We start from the raw sequence: 12,886 nt of genomic DNA on the forward strand, positions 1-12,886 counted from the left end.
AAAACATTTACGGTGCCATGGTCAATTAATTTCTTTCCAAGCTTAGATAGTGGTTTGGAAGAAAAGACAAAGAGATGCTCTGCTTCAAGGAGAAGCACTTCTCATTTATGGCAATGGAAGTCCCAGCATCAGCTTCTTCTCTTACATTTTTAATCCACCCTCCTGCTCAGATAACACCTTTCTGTTTTCACATCACCATGACATAAGGCGAGAGAGCAGGAGACGTTCTGTGTGCCAAACAGCATACAGACAGCTGGCATGGGAAGTGTTAAATTGCTCACAGGTCAGGGCAGAGGAAGCCAGGCACGCAACAGATGGTATGAATTCTGGTGGGTGCAAAAGATGAAGAAAAAAATCTCACAAGCAAAGTGATGTGGTTAACAGAGAAAGCCCTCCAAAGCAGAAGACAGAAAAAAGGAAAAAAGGAACAGAGGAAAGAGGAGACACGAACGAGCAACGTGCATTGTGCTCTTGCATCTCACTTCCTCCTCACAGCTTTTCACACATGGTTAGCACAAAACAGAAAGCAGAACATCTGAGCTGTAAGTTTCCATTTTTGAAGGGTAACAGAATGGAATAGTACAGTAACAGAACTCACTGGATATAGCTGGACATCCACATTCAACCGTAATGCAACCCAAAAGGGAGAAACTTTGCACCTGATGGCACATGTCTGAAACTTCCTCCCTGAGCATGCCAAAACAGAACACACTGCCTTCACAAAGATCCCTGTCTGCATCAGCATCTGAATCCAGTAAACACACAATACACTTTAAGGCAAGGTGAAAGCCTTTAAATGTGAACTATTTAGTCGATGAGGAATCACAGACAAAGCAGCTTACAGCACGGCTTAGGGTAGTAACACACTGGGAACTCAGCCATCTCATGCTGCTGAAGTAACTCATACAGCTTTGTTTCCACTCTCAACAGCTCAGCTAATGCAAAGCAACATCACAGCAGAAAACAAAGGACGCTGATTTTGCTGTAAGGTAAGCTTTAGTAAGCAGAGCCTTATTCTGAAAGGAGGAAGGTAACAAAGCCTAGCCAAAAATAATAAATAAGACAAGGCTTTTATACCTACACAGATGCATGCACACCCCCCACACACTCCTCAAGCCTTGTAATGCTCCAACGACACTTCCAAGCACAGCTGCCCTCCCTTACAGAAACTGACACCAGAAAAACAGTGCTGCTGGTGCAGCAACACAACCAGATGTGATGTATGCACATCTGGAGTGTCAGCTGCTCCCACTTTTCCACTGCTGTTTCTGTACCCAAGAGGATCAGTTCCTGGGCTCCTACATCCCTTTCTCCCACACAGTAAGGTGAGCAGACCCAGACGTTAATTACACTACACATCTTTAAAAGCTGTTTGGTTCAGTTTCAATCACTGGAGAGTGATCGTGTATTATGGAAAGGAAAAAAAAAATAAAAATCCCAGAGTGGATACTCAAACACTGGAGCAGGTGTCCAGTGAGGCTGGGAGCGATCCACCTTTGAAGGTATTCAACAGTTGGCCAGATTCTGAGCAACCCCGATCCAAGCTCATCCTGCTTTGAGCAGGCAACCGAACCAAATGATATCTAAAGTCCTTCACAGACTCAATTAACCCAAGAGTTTTTCTTTACAGATTGACACAAGCTACAGGGGGCAGATAAGATTTTGCTTCCTCCTTCACTCTTTTCAGACAAAAATGCTAGGGCTGCCTTCCCTTGCTTTGGATCTGACCTAGAAACCCTACCATTTCAGGGTTGTTAAGCTAATCCAAATTTTCATCATTTCCTGATGTAAACAACTGGATGGTGACAGATACAACAGGACCTCAGAAAAGTGGACCCATTTTCAAAATTAATCAAAAGAGCAAAGCAAACAATGTATATATATATAAAACTTTTTCTTAATCTACATACACTATATGTCTTTATCAACAAATATGCAAGGGCCGCTCTGAAAGTAACACTTCCTATTTCATTACACTGGCCCACAGCATCAGAGGTGGCTGCTGGTGGTATGGCCGCAGAGGCTGAATCTTCCCACCAATGTTCCATTTCATTTTGCTGCTGTGTGACATGTGGCAGCAGATGGCTAGTTCAACAAAATGGCATTTGACAAGGAAGGGCAGATGAAGCAAAGGTGTGGCACTGAATTCCTCCATGCAGAAAAATAGCACCCACTGGCATTCACTGAGGCTTGCTGAACATTTATGCAGACCAAACAGTGAGTGAAAACACAGAGAGGCAGTGGGTGGTGCATTTTAGCAGTGGTGATAGTGGGTCACCTCCACTGGTGCAGGTTTTTATGAACACGCCATGCAGGCTCCTGTTCCTCACTGGCAAAAATGCAGAATTAATGGTGGTGACTATGCTGGAAAATAGCATTTTGGAGCTGAGAATGTGACCTATGAAATAGTGTTATTGTGCTCTTTGCATCACTTGTGGTTTCCATGGAAATTAATAGTAGGTACTACTATCAGAGCAACCTATGTATAAATAATTGAATTGTCCCTCAAGCTCTTAGCAAGTTTATGCACTTAGACATAAGCCAACAACTAACACCAAAAAGCCCTTCCAGCCTCCTGCATATTCTCCATCCCTTCCCCTCCAACCTCAGGAACAGTTCTTAACCATCTGCCACACCTGCCAGAGGGGGACCCTGACGACAGAAATCAATTTTTTTGGTGGGCCTTGTGATCACTGACATTGTCTTCAACAGGAGGAAACAAACACACACACCCCTCATGCATCTGCATGGAGCACAAATGCAGTGGTTAGACCACTAAAAGCACAGAGAGTTAAAAACTGTCTACTAAAACGAAGAGGAGGGAAATGCAAAACAGGCAGCTTGACGCTCTCTGAACATGTTACAGAGCCTTTTTTGCATGAATTTTAATATCTTGTTTGGGGATTCTATTCTATTCCACGCTATTTCCATTCTGTTTTGGCTTATCTGACCTGTTAATAGCCAGCCAGCACTGGGTACGAGTCCTTTGCTCTCCCTGTTGTCTTCAAGTCTGTTATGACAAGAATAACTTTTATGAACTGATATTTTGCAGCTTTCTATTTTTTATTGTCATCTACTATACTCATTGTTCACTAGATCCAACTGATTTTGTTAAGGAAACTATTCAACAGAGTCAAGAAGCACATCTTCCTGTTAGTGATTCATGAGTAAATGTCCAGCCCAGTCTTCACTACTTCATTAACAAACTGTCCAGAATATCAATGAAAACCTTCATTACAGTTTTGCTTCCACTTGTTGGACTAGAAAATTCAGGCAAGGCAGATGATGGCAACATTCTCAGAAAAGACACAGAAACTTTGTGACCTAGAAATACAGAGAAGTACCTTCTCACAGCTCATTTTAAGAAGCCATGACTGCAAACCACCAGCTCCTGTCATCCAGAACATTTGACTGAAAAGCACATATTGAAGTTTGGACATTTTTTGTTCTTGTCCAAGCACCCACCAACAGCAATTCTACCACAGCTTAAACAGGTGGACATACCTGATCAATTCTTATGACAACACTAACAAGTTAACTTGTTTTCAGTGCTGCAACATAAATCTGATGCTTTTATAAAGACTGCAACAGCTCAGATATTTTATACAGATGCATTTAAGGCCTTAGAAGTAGGAAAAAAGCTCAGCAGCTTAGTGCAGAACTACGCACATCGATCTCCACAGCAGTTATTAAAGACCCCTGAATTTAAACGGGATGGAAAACAGGGATTAAAGATGAGGCATAAAGTTAAAGAAACAAGCATTTAACAAAACATGCTACTTCTAGTCAATGAATTAAAGAAGATATTCTTTTATTCTTTATTCTACTCCACAAGTGAGGTTAATAATGTCCTTGAAGTATCCTGAGAAAGGTAAGGTTCTCATTAAGAGGTTTAAGATGAATGAAACCTCTATAAAGCACTTATATAAAAGAGAAATATTTGCTGGGCAAAAAGCACTCAGTTATCAGAAAGTTCTCAGACACTTCAGAAGAATGTCAAGTTTGTGAACTTGTTCCCTCCTAAACATGGTCTCGTGATATTTGCCATAGTATAACATTGCTGCCTGGGTATACTATGTAACCTAGAAAGTTTCTCGTTAACTAAAGGTTGGATAATATTAACTAAAACTTAATTAATGCTAACAAAAGCATGACATCACAAAGGAGGAGATCAGCCTTTGCAAGCTCCCTAGAACTGGAGCACTGTAGGGAGGATTATGACATGTATATTCACTGTTTCTTTTCCAGAAAGTTACTGTTTAAGTTTCAAAGGGCTAAGAATTACAATTTGACAGAAGAGGAAAACAAGTAGCAAGATACAGTTAAAAACACTGAAACAAGAAGCACTAGTCTCAAGGTCGGGGCTGTTACGGCCTTTATTCCAGAGGCCTGTATGTCGAGTCAGGAGAAGCAGGATCCCCACAATCACAACTGAGCATCAGTGTAAAGGCCAAGGGACCAGCACAAACCAGGAGATGTTACAAAAGGAAGGAAAATGAATGCTCACCCATCTCCAAAGTTGTAGGCTCACAGGGAAAGAACTCCAAGAGGAGGGATCTCCAACAAGAGATCCTCCCTCAGTGGCAGTCAGCCCTTAAATAAGGTCTAGGCGTGAATTGCCTTTACCTGTGCTCCCAGGACTGACTGGGCCTTTCCTTCAAGTGCTCAATCAGTGGTTCAGGCTGTGACTTAGCGGTCCCCACACAATCAAGTCTTCCACTGGATAAGCCACAGGTCAAGCCTGTCTCATTTTATCTATCTGTGCACAGGGATTTAGCCACCTGCTACTAACTGCTGAATTCAAATTGGCCAATTTGAAGAACCTTAAAGACCTGAAATAACAGTAAGAGACATACCTTCTTTGACAACACAGAAATCAAGAAACGGGCAGTGGCTTCATTACATAGCATATACTACAGAACACACCACTAGTGCTACCTAGTTAAGCCTTGGGGTAACAGGCACACCAAGGTCATAGCAATGGTCACTTACGGCATTCCTTCTCATCACTGTCATCGAAGCAATCTGGCAGCCCATCACACTGCCAGGCCCCCGGGATACAGCGCCCATTGCTGCACATGAAGTTTCCAGGTATGTTGCATTCATTTGTGAAATTATTCCCAGGCAGCAGCTGGCTATCTGCAACAACAACAAAAGACAAGTTTACAGGGCTTTCAAAAAAAGTCTCTCCTTCATAAGGTCTAAACACAAGTAAAATAGGTGATGCCACAAGAACTCAGCTCCATACTCTCATGCTTCTGTCAGACTGGTATTTAGCTTGTAGATTTTTACTTACATACTGCAACCTGAAGGCTAGGAACACATGGACTAATTCACACTAGCTTTTCAATGAAGTTCTAAACATAGTATTGCTTAGTATCAGCTTAGTGCCCTGGCACACATCTGTCCAGGCAAGGAAGGCAGCCAGAATGTTACTAAGTTTGCTATGTGGAAAGAGTTTAGCAGGAGGAAACTGGAGATTCACCTAACAGAGTAAGAAGGCAACCTATAAATTAGCCTTTAAGGTTGTAACAGCTCTAGCCAGTGATTTTCACCTACTGTGCTTCCATACCTGTCCATTGTTTTTGGAACACCGGTATTACAAAAATGTAAACTTCAGAGAAGGAAGATAATGGCAATTATTTTAATAAGCAAAGAGATTCAACCACAGGCCCAAAATGCAGGTTGGGCTTGGAGGACTGATGCTCCCAAAACAGGAGCAGCATCATGAATAGAATCTCAAGTAAGCACACTGTGGGAAGCTGCAAGACAAGACAGAGGATGAGAGAAAAGCTCCATCTCCCATCTTTCTGCCTTGTCCAAGAAAACATGCTCCAAGTTTGTAATCTCCTGAAAACCAGAAATAAAAGCCTTCCTGTGTAAGGATGGGGATGTCACTGCTGCACTCTTATAACACTGGCAGCACTGCCAAGTTTTACATCATAGTTTCAGAAGATGCATGACAGAACTGCTTTGAGAAGTATTTTTATCCCCCTTTCTGCCCCAAACAAGAAGCTTCCTCTCAATTTTTCTTCCTGGCAAATGCCTGACTCTCCTGGGGATGCTTAAGACACTGACAGCACAGAGCAGCTACCTTAATGGAAATTTGCCCTGAGCTGCTGGAAGACAAGGTGATTCAGAAACAAAGTGGAAATAATGTCTTGTGAGGCAGATGGGTCAACCTGAGCCACCTGTTGTGCACCGGAGCCACGTGCAACATCCCGATGCAGCTGGCAATTTAGTTTATGCTTTCACCAGTTTCATCTAAGCCTCAGCTTCTTTCCCTGCACCACCGCTTCTTCAACCAAGGAAGAAGACTTTTGCTCTCTCCACACTGCAATATGCAAGATGCAGCTTCTTGCTGCACACTGAGAACAACTCAGCACCGGGACCATGCTGCCATTGCTAGGGAAAGTGCCACTGCCAGCAGACATCCAGGAGAGCTGTCCCCAACTCTGCTTCATGCCCAAGGCCCTACATCTAAATCAACAATGGAAACGATCTGTTCTTGGTCAGCCCACAAGGAAACACTGTGCAGATACAGTCAGTAACATCCCCTGGGCTACTGCAGCCTTAAAGTATCACTGCAAAGTTCTGCAGCTTTACATCCAGCCAACAAGTGTGGGTTGAGTTAGGTGGGTTTTTTTGTTTGTTTGTTTGTTTTTTCCCTTAAACCAGTGCTGCGATGCATTCAGATCAATCTTTGTATCACTCATCTGTATCTGATAAGTGATGGCCAAGCCAAAATCATCACTCCCAGCAGCTGCACGGAAGTTACCAACACTGTGCAGCCTCCTGTTAGGCAACAGCCTGCAATGCACCGGAGACACAGCTGCCTGCAATGGGAGGAAGCCTGCCCTAGCACTACAAGCCAAGTTTTGCCTTTAAAAGACCAAGATACGAAAGAGAGAGACAGATGTTCTCTGCAGTGGCAAGGCACGGCCAACATGCCATGTTCTTAAACTTGTTAAGAAGTGTCCAAGAGCTTCAAGAGCAGACCACAGCCCCTTTTCTACAGTCCTGAGGGGAAAACAAACAAAAAAAAAAACAAAACACAACAACAAAAACAACCATAACATCTTATTGTGGCTAAAACTAACTCTGCTTCAAAATGATGGTACTGAAAAACACCATTTGACAACTAGGAATTACCAAGGTTTCAGTTCTCTCAAAATCTAAGCACTCAGGCAGCACGTTGAGGCAGTGCCATCAGAAAAAGGTGCCATTCTTTCTTTGAAATGCCATTCACTGCGCTGCTGCTCTTCACCACCTTCTCATCTAACCTTCCTGCCTGCACCTCTCCCCCTGCCTGCTCCACTTCCACACAGAAGCTGCACCTACTCAGAATGAAACCTCGCTGTCAACACTTCAAGCGAGGCCACCCCCAGGCCTGGGCGAGGTGCCAGCAAAGAACAGACTTGGGGTCTAGACTTGCCCCAAGTAGGGAGCTGCCTTCCCAGCTCCGAGCACCGCGGTGCTCCCCAGACAACGCAGTAACTGATGCATTTCCAAGGACCGCAGCACCTCCTCCGCAGAGAGGCCCAAGCTTGGCTCCCGGCAGACTTACTGCTGTATCTGCCTGAAAACATTCACCAGGATCTCTATGCATCCGTAACGAAAGCCAGATCAGTTGAGAACGTTTTAGGCCTCAAAAAGCACAAACTCAGAAGCAATGTCCCAAAAAAGCCATCAAGGCCCTGATTCTTCCAACAACCTCTCCGAATAAAGGCTGTATGTATGCTCTACAGAACTGAAAGGAAATGCCAAGAACAGATATCAGATTTTGTTACCCAGCAAAGTGGTCTGATTATAGGATTTCCTTTGCCATACAACAGATTTATCCTCAATGCTCTTCTAAGTAAGGATGTAGCACTAACCTTTTTACCAAGCAGGAAACAAAAGATATGGGCAGATTAAGTTGCCGACAGACCTATGCGAATTCTGCTGCAGAATGGGACCGGTGAACTCTGACTCACACCTATTTCAAAGGAACAACAGCTCTTTCTCTTGAAATATGACCTTCATCAGCTGCTGGAATAGAGGTGCAGGTTAGACACCGCAATTCCAGAGTCCGCACCTAGAAACATGCCACAAGCATTACTCTACCTCCAAAAAAAATAAATCCACCAGTGGGTAAGGAACTGTCAAAACAATGCCACACGTGGAACCATCTAAATTGTACAGTCCATCTCTCTTCCTTTGCTTTGGAAGTCTCCTCTACCTGCTATGAAGGCCCTCACGGCTGCAAGGAAATCCTCACTGTGGACACTTGCTCTGCACGGGAACGTGAGAAGAGCGACACTACAGGCACAAGAAGGACCTGCTCCATCTCCAAACCCATTTTTCGGAAGGATTCAAGCAGTAACCCGATGAAGTCTGTACAGATGTCAGATTTCATGCAGCCAACTTGCTATACTGCTTGTTGGCAGGGCAGAAATTCCTTCAATCTGGCAGAGCCGCCCTTCCAATCGCTGACATATTTACCCTGCAGCCTCTCTGACTAATTTTGAATTCAGCCCAAACGCGAACTGCACGGATCTGTTCAGTTAAGTGAAGGAGGAGGGGAAGGGAGAAGGGAAATGAAGTCCATTTTCACCGCAACACACTGCTCACTTTAAAAAGCACACCATCTGGGCTGAATAAAAAAGGGACTCATGTTTCACTTTGAAGGGGACTGAGTAAGGAAACCAATCTGTTTTAGCAGCCACTTCCAAAAACGCTGGCATCTAAATATTTAATACTCGCTAAAAAGGAATCCGAGGAAAAAAAAATAAATATAAGGGCATTTCATACTGAGCACGTCACAATGAAGTAACAAAGTAAGGCTAGGATAACTTTCACAAAAAAACTCTACCTGAAAGCTCTCCAGAGAACTGCACATTACAGAACAGACTGCTTCTGATAGCACTGCTATGTCTGCATCAGAACACACGCTCAGAGGGAGCAGCCAGCCGTTCTGGAAAAGGAGTTTTTGAGGAGGAAATACAAGACACTTCTGCGTTCAACTTGGTCACCAATGGTGTCCATAATTCAGCCTATTTGCAAAGAGGATCTGTCACCAAGGATGAAGCACGAAGTCTTCGCTGCCAAACCTCTGACATGCCTTCTGTGGGAATTGTCACTGGATACTGTCAATGATCTCTGTATAAAATTTTCCAAACGTGAGTACATCAATTTAGATCCAGGCTGCTGTGTAGCTGTGGTGCTACTCAGCACATACTTGAATGAACGCCTCCTGTTGTCCTTTATGCCTTGCCTGGCACAAAGCCACACCAGGTTTGATTCCAGCGCATCAGAAAGGTGTCCTTGCTCTACTGAGATCTGCAACATGTTGTAAACAGAAAAGAAACTAGAGCAGGAAGCAGCAAGATGGCATTAAAAAGACATACCTCTCACATCTGCTCACGTGCAAAGAATGTCACAGCTATGAAGACAGCAATTTAATCTTCTCTCTCACGATTAAAACCTCAATTCATAACTTAATGGTATGAATCTTTTCAAACGATATGATTAGGGGATTTTTCACTAACACAGGTGCATAGGTACTTTTTGGTTTTTATAAAGGAAGGAATGACAGGATTTTTATTTAAAGTTATCAGGAAGATTTAAACACTTTTCTGTGTACTGGGTAGAATGCCACAAGATTGCATTCTTACCACACTGACCTTGGAACAACAGACACAGGGTTTGAATTTCAGGTGGTCCTGAGTGGAGTCAGAAGGACTTTGATGATCCTTGTGGGTCCCCTCTGACTCAGGATATTGCATAGATCTATAAGTGCAGACTCTTAACGGATGCCCCTAAGTCAACTTGCAGACAGCAAAGAAGCAGTGCTAAGTGCCTGGTAGGATATCACAAGACTTGTTTCCTCAGAGACTGCAAATATTTACAAATGTTTACATTCAGGTCCAGTTGCTTCTGTGGATTTAGGCAGGAGGACAGATGCATCTTTCCAGACTTCTTCACGCAGATATGAAGCATCTGACTCACCAAATCCACATCTATTTTACAGATGTCTACTGATATAGATGCAGCCAGAAGAGAAATTTAAAAGCTAGGCTTGAGGAAACTCCAAGCATTGTGCCTTGCCTATAAATTTCAGTTTAACACCGCATAATCTTCACTGGCAATAAAGGTATATTGTAAGCAAGGCAACATTGGTGGAAATAAGGCAGACTTGGCCTAACAGTCAGTGCAGTGAAACTGAAAGTGCTGGCTATTTATGTTTATGAGACAATGCTGAATTCAGGACTCCAGCAGCCGCCCAAAGGCGCTGTGACAACAGAGTTATTCAACCTCTTTGCTACAATTTACCCCTTGTTCAAATGAAAATGGGGAGTCAGCTTTGAAGAGCAACGTCCCATCAGAATCCAAGTATGCTCAACATAAAAAGATTGTTTATTAACAGCTCCAGCAGATAAAGATTGGTACGCTACAGAGGACTAAGTTTATTTTCTGTCTCTTTCATGAATACCTCTGATATCACTCAAAGCATCCCAGCGTGTGTTCAGGCTGGTTTTGGGAAACCAAGAACAAGACAAGCTCCTTCTTGCTCTGCTGCAAAACCAGTGACACCACTGAAGCATCTGTCACAAGTAAAGGACACCTGCCAGCCATTATCTGACAACTTAAATCCCCTTGAACAATTTTAATCCCTATCCTCCCCTATCCTCATTTAAACTGCCTGATGATTACATTGCTTATACAACATTAGAAGTTATGAGGGTTATTTGAAAAGGCAGATTGACAGCCCCACCGCTGCACAAGTTCTCAGAAATGTTTCTTCACTGAAGCACAGCTACATTTGTGATTAATTCAAGGAACTGCTCACTGCTGAGGTTCAACTTACCCTCCTTCCATTTTCCAGGTGCAACATATTCTGTAGCTAGCATTCTCAAGACTTAAGAATGGATCAAACCTAACCAAAACAGAAGAAATTCCCACAGTTACTTCTGATTAAAACACTGAACGTTACCAAGACAAACCAAGTCAATTGGAACACCCTTTTTACTGAAAGGGACAGCCTCCTTCAGTTTGAACAGAAAAAACACAACGTTGAGAAGTCGGCCTACTATTGGAAAGCCATCCTTGAGCCATTAATTCCTCAGAGCAAAAACACCCTTTATTGAACTGGAGAGCAATTAACACATAACCATCTCCACCATAAATAACACATATAGAGTATCGTTTCCTAAGCGGACTATGGTACGAGTTTCAGCAATTGGCACATTCCCTGTAGCAGGTGGCTGCCTTTCAGCACTTAGCATGCGAACGCTTGAATTAAATATAATCTTCTAAATCATTCCCTAATAAACAGCCACTTGCTTTTTCCTTGCAACACCACATGCAGAAAGTGAGCTGAGGTGAACAGGTTTATTTTAATCCTACAGCCTTTGTGGAGGGACTTGGCATTCCCCTGGAGCCCCCGTGTTCATCTGTCCCTAGCACAGCTGCTTGAACGCACCAAAAATATGAGTGCCTCTCAGGTCCACAGCTCTCAGCATGGCTGTTATGGTGGAAGAAAAACAGGTTATAGCACAGAGCAGGCATGGACCACAGCCCCAAAACAGTACAAGTTTGAACAGAAGAGGAGGAGAGGAGGCAGAAATACTTATTTAGATTACTGAACCGCACCTTGAAGAAGAAGCACTTCCCAGCAAGACTCTCAGACACGCATCCAACCCTCAGAGCAAGATCAAAATTCAAAATGTATGATTTTGGTCTTTCTCAGATACCTTTCCAGTTTCACCTCCCATGAATTTAAGCAAACTATGAACACCATTACTGTGCAGCAAATTAGAGCACGTGCCGACACAGCACCATCCATTCCAGAGGATGTTAATTGCTGGAAGCATTTTTCCTAATGACGTGTTCTTCATATTTTCAGTAGAGTATAGCCTTTATCTCTGGGCACTTACACAGAAAGTTAATGCAGTCCAAAATAATGCTTTGAAACACAAGGAACATATTCCACCAACCAACCACCGCAGGGTTAAGGATAATCACTCCTGTTCTAATAATTTCCAATCACCACAGGTTATTATCCTCTTTCTGATCTTCCAAAAGAGCCGGTGACAGGAGATTCGAGGGGTGCAGCTGAACAAAAGAAGATGGTCAGAGCACTCCTCCAAGAAGGAGTCCAGAGAAAACCTACTGTCTGACAGCAGGAAGCTGGCTACTGAGCATCACCACATTAGCTTCAACTTCCAGTTCTTCATCACACAGATTTTGTACAGCTTGATGGGGATGGCAGCAAAAAGAGCAAGAAAGGACAAAATGTAAAGATGCAATCTATATTCAAGCAAGTTAAAAGCAAAGCTAATCCTACTGATAGCATCCCCTTTTAACACATTCCATATATTGCTCTTAATGAAAGATAGAACTTGTGTACATAGAAAAGAATCTAGCTTCTTGAATCTTGAACTGCTCGTGCAATACATTCATCACTATATACCAGCTGCCTTGCAACAAAGTGCAACACTAAGCCACTCACGTACCATATTACAAGCTACAGACACCTACGCAGGACAGAAATGTTAATTGTTTCTAGCGTCTCAGAAGAGAGCATTTTATCTTGTTTTGCTCTGCCTCTGTACTTCGAAGAAAGAGACTTGCATGTACTTTGTCATAATTATAAAGCCCCACTGCCTGAAGTCACTGTAATTTTTTGCAACACTTCCGTGACACAGTTAGATGTGTTACCCTCCTCTCTGATGGATTCAGACTTTGGTGTGAAGAGACAGTAAATCAAGTCTTACCGTAACTAGTGTCACACGAATAAAATACCGCAAGCGCCTGACACAATGAAGAACCTCTCAGACAATTCTGCCAGTTATGCCTTAAAGGCTTGGATTTTAAAAGAGAAAGGGGTGGTGTTAGTGTGCCT

The 12,886-nt window shown here is 43.1% G+C and overlaps 1 protein-coding gene across 4 annotated transcripts in view; it reads right to left on the minus strand.

The window, feature by feature from the left end:
- LDLRAD3 (low density lipoprotein receptor class A domain containing 3) overlaps positions 1-12,886 on the minus strand; it is a 282,869-nt gene that overhangs the window by 239,715 nt on the left and 30,268 nt on the right. For all 4 annotated transcript variants that reach the window (XR_010623356.1, XM_065754994.1, XM_065754993.1 and 1 more), the window contains exon 2: positions 4,993-5,139. Coding sequence is in view for 3 of the 4 variants with exons in the window: in XM_065754993.1 (XP_065611065.1) it covers positions 4,993-5,139 (147 nt within the window). In the remaining variant the exon portion in view is untranslated. The remainder of the gene's footprint in view (positions 1-4,992; positions 5,140-12,886) is intronic.

This window comes from Cyrtonyx montezumae, unplaced genomic scaffold (assembly GCF_038088225.1).
Source record: "Cyrtonyx montezumae isolate F1298 unplaced genomic scaffold, pur_monq_1.0 scaffold_10, whole genome shotgun sequence".
Classification (NCBI taxonomy): Eukaryota; Metazoa; Chordata; class Aves; order Galliformes; family Odontophoridae; genus Cyrtonyx; species Cyrtonyx montezumae.